Source organism: Paramormyrops kingsleyae, chromosome 20, assembly GCF_048594095.1.
Source record: "Paramormyrops kingsleyae isolate MSU_618 chromosome 20, PKINGS_0.4, whole genome shotgun sequence".
Classification (NCBI taxonomy): domain Eukaryota; kingdom Metazoa; phylum Chordata; class Actinopteri; order Osteoglossiformes; family Mormyridae; genus Paramormyrops; species Paramormyrops kingsleyae.
Window position 1 is genome coordinate 16,224,301 of NC_132816.1, and position 15,321 is coordinate 16,239,621.

The 15,321-nt window shown below is 44.5% G+C and overlaps 1 protein-coding gene across 8 annotated transcripts in view; it reads right to left on the bottom strand.

Annotated features, from left to right (window-relative positions):
* Positions 1-15,321, bottom strand: part of ryr2a (ryanodine receptor 2a (cardiac)) — a 149,559-nt gene that overhangs the window by 103,973 nt on the left and 30,265 nt on the right. For all 8 annotated transcript variants that reach the window (XM_072703266.1, XM_072703261.1, XM_072703265.1 and 5 more), the window contains exon 2: positions 615-734. In XM_072703266.1, coding sequence (XP_072559367.1) covers positions 615-734 — 120 coding nt within the window. The remainder of the gene's footprint in view (positions 1-614; positions 735-15,321) is intronic.

A 15,321-nucleotide genomic window follows, 5' to 3' on the forward strand; every position in this document is an offset into this window, starting at 1 on the left:
CATGTTCTGTGAATGACCATGTCCTGTGAATAACTATGCCCTGTGAATGACCAAGTCCTGTAAATGACCATGTTCTGTAAATGACCATGTCCTGTGAATAACTATGCCCTGTGAATGTCCATGTCCTGTGAATGATCATAGTGTGTGAATGACCATGTCCTGTGAATGATCATAGTGTGTGAATGACCAAGTCCTGTAAATGACCATGTTCTGTAAATGACCATGTTCTGTAAATGACCATGTCCTGTGAATAACTATGCCCTGTGAATGACCATGTCCTGTGAATAACTATGCCCTGTGAATGACCATGTCCTGTGAATAACTATGCCCTGTGAATGACCATGGTCTGTGAGTATTTGAACCCTTAGGTACTACCCTATGCCACTTGTATATTATTAAATCATTATGTTGGACTGAACATCCATGGCTAACCATTTAACTAAAAGAGGTCTAAGTGTGGCCACATCCTTCTCCTCCCTCCTCAAGAGGCTCTGAATCATCATTTCTGAGGTGTGACCATGCCCATACCCAACCATGCTGTGCTGTCACATGACAAAAAGACCAGCCACCCCCCACCCCACAGGGAGTGTGAACTTCGTGGGGCTCAGTCTTACCTTGGAGTTGGAGGTGGACTCGAGGAAGCAGAGTCTGTTCCCGAAGCCCTCAGCGGCCAGGCATAGCTTCTGCTGCTCCTTGTGGATGGTGGTGGAGCACTGCAGCACCACCTCGTCGTCCTGTAGGGGGCGCAGAAGAGGCCATGATGATTTTAAAAAAGAAAAAAAAAAACAAGAAATACCCACCATTCCTGCCAAGGGCACGGCAAGGATCTAATTCAACATCACCCCATCTCTCCCCACGTCAACTAAACCAGAATTAGCTAATTTCCACACGAACATCCAGCCAGGCCAGCTGGGCATTCTTCTCAGCGGACAACCCGCCGGATACAAGCATTCCGTCATTTCAGATTAAACAAAAAAAAAACAGACTGCATGACGCAGGGACACCGCAAAGCGATTTGCTGCTAAGCTGGAGGCCCCGTCCGTCAGCGTGAGGCGTGACCCGACTGTCAGAGCACGCCAGCAGCTCGTAGCAGGGGCTAAAGGCTCCCTTTTCAGCTGACTGACTGGCAAAGGAAACATGGGGGGGGGGGGGGGATCAGCCCCCGATTTTCTTAGTAAGAGGAGAAGTCGGGTGCCGTATGAGAGGTCTTCAGGATCACCGCGATCAGCCTGTAGGCCTGGAACGAGCAAGCGATTTCGGCCAGCGGAGACGCACGCGACGGAAGGCCCTCATGGCTCTCTGGAGGATAAAAACGTCGTTATAGCAACTTACAGCAGCCTGATAAACGGCCTGGATTCATGCTCCCTTCATTCAGCTGGTGATCGGGCCCAGTGTGACTTACTAAGTGTGAAAAACATAATCGTGTCAAAAAAAAACCATGAAATGGAACCCCCCTTTAACATGGCCTGAAGCTGCTGTACTATGTCACTTAGTCTGATGCATGTAGTTCAAGCTATGATATTTACACAATAAAACATCGTGCTGCATCCATTTATGAAGTTCTTGGGTGGATGAAAACCATAAAGGGTCGAACGCGACACTTCACGTCTTAAGTCACACAAGCTCACCATGTGCACGTGACCGGACTCTCCGCAATTTCCATTATATTCCGAATAAAACTCATAAGCCGCAGAACCGAAATTTGCAGCTATCTTTAGCTCTGATTGGATGAACCGAAATAACCTGAAACCAGAGATAAGAACAACGGCTTCACTCTATTTTGGCTTTGCAAGGATAAGGGCTGTGGTACAGCAGTGAGACAGTCTGCTTTCTGAACATGGAGGCTCAGTGCCTTAAAATAAACACAGGTTAGAGATAACTGTGGTGGAAATTAGTCATATTCTGAGGGAGGGCCTCATCAAAGAAGAGCAGAAGCTCGTCTAACTGGACTCTAATAGGTGTAGAAACCTGTCAGAAACAGTTTCTCTAAGAAATTGTTAGCCTACCAGGAATGTAAGAGACACCAAAGTATACAGATTCCTCATACAAAGGCACACGGCTTCACTGATCATTAACAACACTAGGCATCGACTGTTATACTGCCTGGTCAATAACACTGACCAATATTAAGGTTTCACAAATGCATTGGGGGAAAAAATCAGCTGATAAACTCTAATGTCTGTTTACACATTTATGATGCGAAAATGAGCTCTCTCACTGGAGAAAATGTCGAGAAGCTCTGCTTCCTGTATTATAACTTACCACTCTCAGCCCGGGTCCATTAGACAGGGAAAGGATTATTACCAACAGACTGAGAATGGCGATAGCGTACTATACCACACAAAAACCTTTGGTCTAAATGTGATATTTAAAAAAATATTTTTAGCTCAATTTTATCTTGTTTGAGAATTCAGAATTGTGAGGGTTTATGTTATAAATTCACATGTTTAAAGTTTTATGGTGACTTACATGTGACTTATTTTTTATTCATATTGTTTCAACCTTTTGTGAGTTTCTGCTATTTATTTGAATTTCAGAAACTGACAATCAAATCAGTCAGCAAAGCATGTTTACTAAAAGGACTGGTGTCTGTTTCAGTTTTAACCATATAAAAACATTACGGCAAGTATTATTAGTTATCGGAATCTCTATCAGGAATGGAGATTAAACTTTCACATGCATCAGGCCCTAAAAACCACTACTGTGCTGAAACCAGTACCTGGATCTACCGCTGGTTTATTTTATGTTCTTTTTTCTCGCGCCTTTAACCACTGCGCCAGAATTCATGTGAGACTGAAGGGTGATGAAACAACATTCTGTCGCACGGTGATAACAGTGATATTAGAGACAAAAGCATTGGCTATAAAAGGTAGGCGTCTCTTCAATTATTTAATAAAACTTCTCACATTCTCGAACGTTGCGATATGGAGGTTTGTATAGAGTCATGCCAGAATTTTTCCCAAAGACCCTTCGGCGGTTATTGTCCTGGGACTGAAATTAACGCTGAGATTACAAACGACGCCAGCCAAGTCTCAGGCACAAGTCCAGCTAAATAAATCCAATTCGGCACAAGATGTCTGCCGAAACAACAGTCATTTCAGTTCCATCACTCTCTCCTGACAGGGCCGGGCTAGGAAAAGAGGGTAAAATGAAATATAACGAAGTAGGGCTCCGTAGCTGCACCTAGACAGGGATGCATTGTCATAAACGAGCAAATAAACCAAGCAGAAAAAAGGAGAAGATTCATTTTGGTCCACTTTCTTACAGAAATCAGGGACCTATTCAGGGGTGGGACCAAAGAGCACTGGGCCCTGCTGAAAGCTGATTGGTTCCCAGAGTGCCACCTCCGCCTGTCAGTAACCAATTCAAAATGTATCATTCGCTAATGATAAGCATTGCCCCTCAGTATGAATTAAAGCCCCTCTCTTATGTGCCTCGCCGTAAAATATCCAAGAATCTCCCCCTGATAGAAAATCACTCTGCGTGTGAGAGTTAGTGGAGGATGACATGGCGCTGGAATAACTCAGGTGTGTGTGCGAGTGTAGTTGAAAGCCACAAGGCCGTAAGAACCAGAGCTGATATTTCTGATACAGGTCAGTGAACTTTACAGACACAGGTCCTCCACAGTGTTGACATTAAGGCATGGTTACAGGCTATGGGGATCACTGGACGAGATTCACCTTCACAGGTTCTAACTCTGCCTTTACATTTTAGAATGTTCGTTGTATGGCAACAGCAGCAATGGGGGTTTCAGGGGGGTTTTAGAATATCAAGGCAGATTCTGGATTGTTATGAGCCCCAGCTAGTGTGTCCAATACAGATATGATCCTTCTCCCAGATAAACCTGCTTCCCAGTCAGGCTAAACTGTGTTTCCTGAATACACACAGGCAGCTGTTAGGAAGGCAACAAGCATGCTGCCGAACAACCACAGTGTGTATTTCAACTCAACACTGAACAACCTTTAAAGGTTACGTATCTGACTGTCAATGAAGATAAACATTCTTTAATAATTAGTAAACACCAGTTATCTAAGTTTTGGTGGTTCATGCATGCCAAAGCCACAGCATAAAATAATAGCAAATTATGTCAGGATCCATCCCTGCCTTGTCTTGTTCTGTCTTGTTTTCTCCATTTGGCCAGCAGGTGTCACTAGCCATCCTGTTCCCTTCTCAGTCTTGTAGCCCTTAAGTTCCTAGTTTGTTCTGCCACTTGCTGGGCTGCCTTGTGGCTAAATGGGCTGAGCGTGTGACAGAGGACTGACTGCTGTCCCTGCCGTTGTGGGTTCAGGACCGGTAAGAGACCAGCCTCAACTCTGTTGGATATTTTGAGTTTTTTTCCCCTTTGTTATTTTGTAGTAGGTCTTTGTTTTGTATGATCATTCCTGCCTGTGTCTGCCTGGTTTTGTTGTAATATTTTGTTTCACTTGTATTCCTGATGTTAAACTCCTTTCCATCCTGTTAATTACCCTCACTTGTTCCTTGTTGCCCTCATCTCTTGTGCTTGTGTAATAAGTTGACTCACACTTGTCCCTCGTCATACCCTTGGCTGTGTAAGTTCTTGCCCTTGCCCTTGTTCCTCAGTTCTTCACTGCGTATGCCAGTGCTTAGATGTTTCTGTCTTGCTGTGTTTTGCTCCTGGTTTTGCTGTCTGTGTATGTGATTGTTATTATGGGTGTTTGTAGCTATTGTTGCCCTGTGTTTGCTGCTGATCTGCTATGGTCGTTCCTCAGTTGCCCCTGCCTTTGTTTTGTCATTTACCTGCTTTGTTTTCACCCTTTGTGATCCTTTGCGTACGTGTCTGTTTTAGTTTATAAAGTCCTTTGCTTATTTTACCATTCATTCCTACAATAGAATAACACACTGGACTGGGTATGCTTCAGTTTTTATACATCCAAACTGTGTTATTTGTAGATTTATTTCCAAGGCAGAACCTGTCATGTTCTCCTAATTCAGTATTCAAAGCTGAACCTCACAAACGTGACCAGGCACCTATTAAAGCACCCATTGACTGTTTATTATCAACCATGGCACAAACCTTGCAAATTGATCCTCAAAAGTCATCTTATATTTACATTCAGGAGCTAAGGCACGGTGCTTTGAAGGAGGTTGCCCTGGATTCGCTGGGTGGATTTAAAAGAAAAAAAATCTACGGATCTTAATGCAGTACAGCAACCTCACTGTGAGCAGGACAAGGTGGACTACATTGAAATGCCTTGCGCGAGCAAAGCAAGGAAGATATGGTGCAGGGGATCAGGGATGCTGTTGAGATCCCAGGGCTAAGAAGCAGAGCGAATCAAATAGAGAGAGGAGGTGCGAATTAAGAGACATAACGCAGAAATTTACTTTGTTACTAAGACAACGTCTCAAAGAAATATGTCTTATTTGTTATCTTTATTAAACATTTCTTCTGGGAAAACAAAAAAATAGCTAATAATTGATGTAAATTGAATTTAACGGAGTGAGAAAAAAACTTATAAAGAGCTGGTCAGCCTCCTCTTTTTCGTGGAGCTGATCTGCGCATTAAAGATGAGGCATCCGCCAAGAGGCGTAATCGGTGAGCGGAGAATGTTTTTCTCTCCCGGGGGACGGAGCTGCTAGACCGGATTTCTCTGCCTGCGAGCGCCGTAGACACAGAGGCGCGGACGCCACTACGAGCGCGGAAATCCAAATTTAAATTTGGAAAAAAATGCGGACTTAAGATCTGGCGGAGGAAATCGGGTTAAATCGCAGAAATCTATAGTACTGGAGGTACAGTGACAGCCCTTTTCTTAAATCCTTACATTCACGCCCTGGTGTTAGCCCGTCTCACGTGGGAATTCCTTTTTAATAAAGATCCATCCGTCTTCTATACCCGCAGGGAATAACCCAGGACGTGACGTCAACCCATCGCAAGGCACCTTAGCATGTCTTTGGAAGGGGGAGGGGAGCAGGGGACCGAAAAGACCCAGGATAATGACATGGAGCAAACATGCAAACTTCACACAGATAGACCTGGAGCCAAGGTTTGAGCTCTGGTCCCAGAGGTGTGAGACAGCAGGACTAACCGCGCCACCCCAAAATGAACGATTCCTGTTTAAATTCAGTTACTCATATACAGCTGGCTTTTTTCACCGTCCAGCTTAAATGTTTATTTTTTCCCCCTCCTTTCTTCCTAATGGCAACACAGCCGTTCTCCTGCCACATTTTGGCCCTGAAACCTTTTGGCTGGCAGCCTAGTCCTTTAGCAGCACAGGGCACCTGCGGGCGCTAACTGACAATGCAATTAATGGTTTGGAGTCCCGCTTCTGAGTCACCCGTTTACATCCCCCCCCCCCAATGCGCTCCTGCGGGGGCCATCCATAGTGCTATGGAAATGCTTTCTGTTCCACTTGTTTACCCGTGGCTCCCATGCGTAAGCCCTGCTCCTCCAGCCCCGTGCCCTTTGCGACGATGACCGCGGTAAGCAGAGTTACACTTTGCCAGGTCACATGCTCACCGAGCATCACTTACAGGGATATTGGCGAAATAAACCCGTAACCCTGACTGAATGCCCTACACTTTGTGCTCATACGAGGACCCATGCAGTAGTCAGTAGTCAAACACAAACATTTCCCTGAGTGTTACCAGGAGACCTTATTTTTCCAATCCGGAAAAATCCTTACCCATAATCCTGCACTGCTCTGTATGCAGTAAAGCCTCTTTTTAAAATGCCTACTCATCTCTGTTAGGGATTTCCTCAGTAGAGCAGAAGTATATCAGTATATCATAAAAACAGCATTATTTACCATTATAAATATTGTCTCTCTTTGTGAAGAGTACTTTAGTGGAGATCTCTAGTTTATTCCTCTCCACAAGACTTCCCATTGATGTGCCTTCCTACCATAATAATATAGAAGTTGCTTCAAATGACAGCTGTTACCAAACACTGGAACAATAAGCACAGATGCACCATTTCTTCTCCATAGAGACTTTGACCAGTCACACTGAGTCCAGTAAAATAAAATCGCTAATATCGTGCGTGATTAACGATTGATTGGTCTTACATTTGCCCTATGTCAATGGCTATAGTGTTTCAAATGTACAGGATGGTATGCACACAGTGTGGCCCCCCTTCGGAAATTAGCGTCTATAATTTTTAGCTATCATTCTGAGAATGAATCACTCATTACTCTGTACAGGCACTCCCTGCTTCCCAAGAATTATTGCTAATCCTTCACAGTGCTGAGCTTATATCTTTCACTTGCAGGATGTAGACGTCTTTGACAGATGGAGTACAACCCAACACACCACGTAACCATCCTTCCAGACTATAGCGCTGAATCATTACGTGCAAGAATGCAACTGAGAGAAGCTCTTGCTGGCGATAAAAAAAATATATATGTGCATTAAACCAAAATGACAGAATCAGTCTTGCTGTTAAATGTAGAGGGAACTGAAAAGTTGAGCCTGTATTTAGTAATCACACTGAGTTATTTGGCATGCTGTCAGCTAAATGTTTTGAAACAGCCCAAACATTACACCACCTTAATGGAGTTGATACAAGAGGAAAAGGACACAGACTCCGGCCCAATTGGTGATGCTGTGGATGCTGATGGAGCAGAATTGACCAACTGGAAGGTTGTTTCTGCTCATTCAGAAACGAGAACGTGGGGGACACTAAATCTCGACATAAAAAGTGCATCACGGCTTGGAAATGTCTTCAGATGTGGTAGGAAAGGCACGCGCACAACAGTGACCTACAGCCGAATGCACAACAGGTGTTAAAAGACAACAGGAATCATCTCCTTACGTTACCGCATCTGGCAGATTAAGTTGGATCACAAACCTTTTGTCTCCGAGGAATGTTTGTACTGAACTGCTGCCATCCTGAATCCACCACTGGCTTGTTAACACAGCACACTCTCTCATGACACAATATGAATGGTGTACACAAGAATTATGGGATGGACTGAGGGAATGTTTCCGATCTTAAGATTTTGCCTAAGTCCTTTTGAAGCAATACATGTTCCGGAAATGTATTCCACACAGCTCAAACTGTTACACAGATACTGAACATCATCTTTTGGGGACAGACAAATATCTACCAGATATAGCAAATCTTAAATGACATTTTGTTCCACAGCAGCCAAACTAAGTCTCCTTCTGATTTACCCTGTGGTGAGGTTGTGTTTCTTTTTTTTTTTTGTTTACTATGCATTGATTGGTTGTAGGCTCTGGACCTCTAATGCGAATATAAGGGGCTATTGGCCAGTTATTATGCAGAGTCTTATGTCGAGTTATGCCTGATGCCCATATGTAACTCGTAATACAGTATGCGTACAGTAACGTATATGTGACAGAGAGCTACAATATCGAGAGGTGCCCAAACTGACTTGTGTCTGGTAGTCCCGGTCCCAAATGTGCACGTGAGTCAACACAAGGCTGTATTTGTTAATAATTCAATTAAATGAAAACATTATTATTCAGAAGTATGTATGTATGTATTATTATAGACAACCACTGATGGGAGATCAAGACGGTTTTAATCAAACTCTCTGGCACATTAATAGTTAATGCCACGGCACCGTGTGATGCTTACTGGAGATGTGAGTGATGAGAATTGGGACTTGGGCTGTTTTCGGGGGCCACGCTGAAGCCCACCGGAGGTTTACGCGCGTCCACACAGCGGCGAATGGAAGTTCACGGCTTTGTGATCAGCATATTGTGCCGTGGGTCCCGGCTCAGCGTCAGCAGAGCGCTGCCAGTGGCAGAAGACCGAGCATCGCCCAAAGGGACGTCACTCGTGCTTGGGGACAGAGAGCATGAGACAAAGCGACTCTTTGGCTTCTGATTCACTTTGTGTCAGATAAGTCAACACCACACTTTCTTGGTGGCATCTGCGGAAGGAGAAATAAATACTGAATTTTACATTGCTGGAGGCAAGGCTGCAAAAAAAAATCTTAAATCAAAGATATCCGCTGCAATTTGAGCTATGTTTAGACCAAGCTCACCCCGCTGTGAATCCTACTGTGACGGCTTCTCTGTTGATCCCCATTAGATCTGAAAGGCTGTGTGTCCACCTGCAATTCCCCAGCTAATTCAAAGCACGGGGAAAATGCGAATGCATGAGTTGCGATGCTCACAATCCCTTAGCACATAGTAATGCAGATGCCCGCAGCCGGCGTCTTCGTCTCCTACCGAGAGGCTGGCCGTGCTGATGGTTGAACCCAGAAAACATACCCCTGACCCATCCACCCCCCTCTCTCCATCTTCCACACATCGTAGCCCCGAGAATGACGACGATCGACGATACAGTCCGTTTCATCCATTCGCCTCAGTTTTATTCCATTCTGCGCGTTAGCATGCAGCACACCACCATTGTCCCGAACTGCTCATATCTTGGAGGGGCGGAGAAAGCGAGGAGTCAGGTCCCAAGGCAGGGAGGCCCTTGACAGGATGCTAGTCCATCATAGGGCACATCGGTAAGGCTGGCAGTAGGGGTGCTGAGGGTGCTTCAGCACCCCCTCTGGTGGTTGGTGGTACTGCAGTGTAAGAATACTGTAGGGCTGAGTGTGCATGCATATAGCTCCGTCAAAACAAAAAAAAAGAAAAAAAAACAGTGTTATCTTAATTATCTTGCATTGGCTCTGCAATTTGCTTTGCAGAAAAGAGGTCACTGGGGACAGGACGCAAAGAGAGGCGTCACAGCAATGCAAATATACACACAGAAAGTATTCCGACCGAAGAAAGCAAATGTCAGCATGAAACAAAGCGAAGTCCCAGACGTTTCAGCCATTTTAGGTCCAAAAAAAAAAGAAGATGAGGTCACCCAATCAACTGGTCTTTCCGATTTTCAGCACCCTTAGCTCAAAATGTCTTCCCACACATATGGGACACACACACACATGCATATTACCGATAATCGACCTAGGCAAGAAATTAAAAAACACTCACAAATATGGAGGACATACTTCACACAAAACCCAGAGGTGCAAGTCCATCACGCATCCCTCCGCTGCTGAACATCCGCATGACTTGAGAACTCATTTCCGCATTGAGGGCAGGCCTTCTTATGGCACAAAGCAGGCCAATAGCACCCGCTGTGTTTCAGCTGTAAAAATCTGTTGTAGCTTTGGAAACTTCAGGCTTCAACTGCTCAGATGCATAAACCACACAAAACAAAGTGGATTTTGAGGGACCACGTCAGGGCACAAGCTGCTGACCACATTAAAAGACTGCAGACTGCAAGCGAGCTCCCATTTAATTTCACTCAGCCTCCGGTAGCACATATCGATTTAGTTTCTATTATATATGTAAATGCCTTTCTCATTCCTGCAAACTGACAGCACGCACTCCCCAGAATACAAAAAAGCGCAAACCATTTATAAACAGCTGTCGCCAACATGTACCCGGACTGCAACTGAGGAAACTCGACGGAGCAGGAAAATATGGATGTTAACAGAGGTTAAAAACATTACATTCCTTTTCAGCGCAGGTTTGCGAGGCATTCTTGGAGAAATCGACCGCAGACGAACCATGTCGCAGCCAGATATTAATAATTTATCCCAAACCAGAATTTGGGCAAAATAAAAGCAGTGTGACATTACTGTGAGGACTCCGGGTGATGCTTAAAGACTGAGCTGTGGCAGTTCCGAGTGGCAGCAGAGATTGCGCAATCACGCTTTAAAATTGACCTTTAGTGGCGTCGCCAGGCTTTACGCGCGTCATTAATGGAAAGCCGCCCGAGTTAATCCCGCACTCCAGCCCCATCCTGACCACTGCAGCTCTGCTCAGACACGCCGTGGTCCCGCTAGCTTGGGGGATATTCACTCATACAACCTACATGCGCCCCATCTAGCTAGATAGTTTAAAAAAAAAAAAAAAAAAAACAGCCCCCAACCCCCACCACTGCGTAGTTAAAATCTATAGAGAAACGTCGAGAGATATAAATCATTATTAAACAGCCTATTGAAAAGAAAATCAACAGTGCTAAAGAAACGAACTTGAAACGGTATAAAGTTCTTCGTTGCAGGAGTCCAAAGCACTACAAAGCAATCAATCCATAAGCAGCACAATCACTTCCAGCTACACAAAATATGGGAAATAAACACATATATAAGAAGATTTTCTTTGAAATTATGGTGTATACTTGCATTATGGGCAAGAGTACGGCGTCCAAAGCAGTAAGGCACAAACCATTAACTTGATAAATGGATTCTGTCTGAATAAACTGAGAAATATCCCTTCAGCCTGCTTCGTAGTTAAGTAGCAGCAAACTATGACATTTTTGGGGGAGCAAAAAAATCAATGATTTACTGTGATTTCTTATAGTCCGTTGACCTAATAAAAAACTTAATCTAAGGGCAAAGTTAGTCAAAACAATAGGCTATGGTCATGGGCGTAAATCATAGGGGGGTTGTAACCCCCCAATAATCAAAACCAGCCAATACAACCCCCTGGACCCCTTAAATGTGTGGAGACCTTAACCCGCCCTCCCCACGGTCCTAAACCCAAAGTTATACCCTTGGCTATGGTAATAATACAGTAATAATAGTTAAACCCAGCAAAAATATGCAGTGTGTCATTTCAATAACGTGTTATTGCTGTTGGTATTGATCATTACGACAAATGAGCTAGTGGTTATTTTACACCATCAGTGAGGAAATGAACCTGAAACGCAGCTACTTGGTATCTGATCCGGACGACCCGCGCTAACTTGACGGCCATTTAGTGAAATGGCGAAGCTGTGTCATTTTTAAATAAGCCTAAATACCAGCCGCTTCTGGGAAATCTACTACAATCAGCCCTTTGCCGACGCTGAATATATCAAATAACAATAAAACAAAATTAAAACATGGCTGGATAAACTAATCAACAATCTCGAAGTGCCCTCAGTGACGCCAGAGGCACTACCACGCTAGTAAGTCTATACACCAACACGTTATAGATATTTCAGCTATTTTTAAAACGTTTTTGGTACCTACCCGGTTTATACCTACTATTATATAGGCTAAGTATTCTCGTTTGTAAAATCCCCACCGAATGACTACATTATAAATAGTCATTTATTATGTCTAGGGAGAAATCCCAAATTGCTTTAGTTAAAAAATGTCCTGTTACCCTAAGCATTTAATTATCCGTCCACAAATCAAGCTAAAACATTTACATTCATTCTGCTACATTAATCATAATCATCATCATCATAACCAGTGTCCTATAGGCCTAGTTTTAACTTAAAAAACGGTCGCAAACAATAAAACTGCACTTCGAGATGGAAAAACAAAGGGACAGTAAACGTTGGCAGGCAGAGTGAAGCTGCTTTTCGTGCAGTTGCCCTTAATCATCAGCTGGAACTATATCCTCTAGCTATCTGCCAATAAACTAATGAGGTTCATCGTATATCGAGAAAATAAGGCTTAATAACCATAAATAGTGTATCGTTAAGATTATAAATAATCTTCTAGTGTAGAAATGGGTGATAACTTGTCACTGGGAGAGTGTTCTCGATGGATATCCCTAAATAAACAGAATAAGAAAATAATAAGAATAAGAATCAAGAAGGGATATTTGGTAACAATTAAATAGCCTACTTATTAGAGTAAGTCGCTGTTCTAATAGTAGTTAATCATGTAACCTATTCGCAGAGTATATTCACATGACGGTATATGGGAAATGATTTCCCTGGACTGTCAAACAGGCGGCTCAGGGTTATTTAATGGAGCGATCAAACGGCTTTAGCAGCCTAGTCCGTGTGTGGGAGTCTACGGGGAGGTGCAGCCTCTGCAGCAGACCCGTACAGACACACGGACGGCGTGCCAGCTCCGCGGGGCGCCGATGAAGGAAGCGTACTTCCGACGAGGTGGTGTTACTAGAGAAGGCAAGGCAAAGGAAGGACTTCAAGAAATATAATGCTTTCTTCAAAAGGCGTTCGATCCTATAGCGCGGTGGGAATCGGCAGCCAGGGGCTGCTCCTGTGAGCACTTCCCGCCGCCTCTGGGGCCGGACTCTCTCGCCTTCTCCTCCCCACAGCTGTAGCCATGGAGAAGCGTAGCGCAGCCCTTCCCACGGCTGCCATCATGCTTCCGCGGAAAAGGCTACCGGCGTCGATCTGCGAGAGAGAGGCGCGATTGCCGCAGTGGAGCGGAGGCAAGCAGGCGGCTCGGAGCGGGACTCCCCCGGGAGAGAGCCGGCGATGCCTGCTGAATCATCCGCAGCCTATTAGCAAAGCGGCTGTCTGATATATTACACCGCGCATCCACATGCCCCCTTGCAGAAGTGTATGTGTGTGTGTGTGTGGTGGGAAAATGGGGAGGGGAGTTTCAGCCTCAGGGATAGATCAGAACATACTGTGGGACCCTCAAGATTTTTTTCCCCCCCATAGCTCTGCTGTATGGGGATTGATGTCTGGTGTGATGTGATGAATATCACAGGAAAAGCAGCGCGACGGGGCTACTGTCTAACAGCAAGATAACCTGCTTCACACATTGCATTTCAAGTGTCGCAATTAGAAAAAAAGTTAATTATTCATCCAAATGCCGCAGCAGAACCATAGCCATGTTAAAGACGACATACACCGCAGTGTGGAGGCTGAGTGCACGCCTGTTGTGTTTCTCCTTTTCCAACTTTATAAAACATTTTACATGCCAGGGTTCTCACAGAGACAGAAAGGCGTTTCGTATAATTTGAAAGTATGCAAATGTTTTAACGCAGTGGGGGATGGTTTTTTTTATATAGAGAAAGGCTTTGCATTTAAAATTGATTAGTGACTGACGTGGCAATAATGTTTCCCTACAGTATAGAGTCGATTGCAGCATCGTTTCCTCTCGGTGTTAATGAAGCATCTGCTCTGAAAGTTGTCCGTCATCCTCCAAAGACTCTAACGCCGAATCAGACATTAAAATGGAAAATCCTCGACTGGATTAAAAATGGAAGCATACGTTAGGGGCCACGCTGCATAACGAGAGAGAAAACACGCCATATCCTCCCGGCTATCGATGAAGATCGCGACGTCCCTGCAGCCTGTCCGCCGGCGCTTCTGAGTCCTGATATCTACAGGCTATGGTGCTTATCGCTGACATTAACCTACCCCAGACTCGTGGTGCGCACAAGAGTTTCTGCATATAGCATATAGATACGGTCTGAGTTGCCGGTTTGCTCGTGGTGTGCTGAGGGTGGGGTCCTGTGCCGGGGACAGCCTGCCGTGATGAAGCATCACAGGCTTAGGGTTAGGCGCCTAGGTTGGGTGTAGTACCCTTACACGCCGATGGAGGGTACTGTGCAGAAAACACCGCCACTGCCGACTTCACGCAACCTGTAGATCTATCAAACGCGCACGATCGACCGTGCGCTTGCATAGGCTACTTTAAAGTATATCTCAGATATATAGTTTTTAAACTTTTCCACTTCGCAGAAGAGCAATGCGTTAAAATAGCTGACAGCTGGGAGAAAATAGCTTCCTGAGATACTCCAGCAGGTAGCTGAGGGCTGTGGTATGTGGTATCTCAGTACGTCCACAATTTCATTCTCCTGCTCGCTCCATTTCCCAGTGGAATAGCCCCCCTCCCCTCCCAGCTCCGCAACGCAACACCAAATTACTGTTATCTTCCCACATACATATCCGTCTTGGTCTGTTATCACTACATTTTTGGTTTTATTGCTATGGTTAACATGTAGCTGCAAAAAGTGCATACACGGTACGTCATTAGACTAATTAAAAAAAAGACCTTGATCCAGGTTACATATTAATGTTTTAGGCGGCATTTACATAAGTGCTTGAGGCACGTCTGCCGCATTAATTTCGTACTTAACGACCTTCATGGTTTAGTCCAGGTAACTTTTTTTTTTACTGAATCTAAAAAGAGACACGGTCTGCATTTAGAAGACCTCCGCTCATTAGTCTTTATTTCTAAACTCTGCCATTCAATAATCAACCAATACAGCAACCATTAGGGAGCACTGAGCTGTACTGAATCTGTTTAGGTGACGACGTCGCTAAATTCGGTCAAGTCACAACAAATCGCAAGGTGTGTGCCCTCAGAAAAAAAGGGTAAAAACTTGTACCTTTACTTGTCACTGGGGCTGTACCTGCAAGGGTTTGCCAATTGTACCCTTAGCTGTAGGTAAGTGACCTTTTTGTAGGGACAGAAACAGACTCTGGAGGAACATTTCTATACCATTGATGGTACATTAATGCTGTTTGTACCTTTGGGATGTTCCTCAGTCCATTTCTGTATCTTAATAGGTACAATTACAAGGGTACAGCACCAGTGACAAGCAAAGGTACAAGTTTTCACCCTTTTTTTCTGAGAGTGTAGGAAGCGGGGGAAATGTGTACACCCCAGTATTTAATTCGGCTTCATCTGC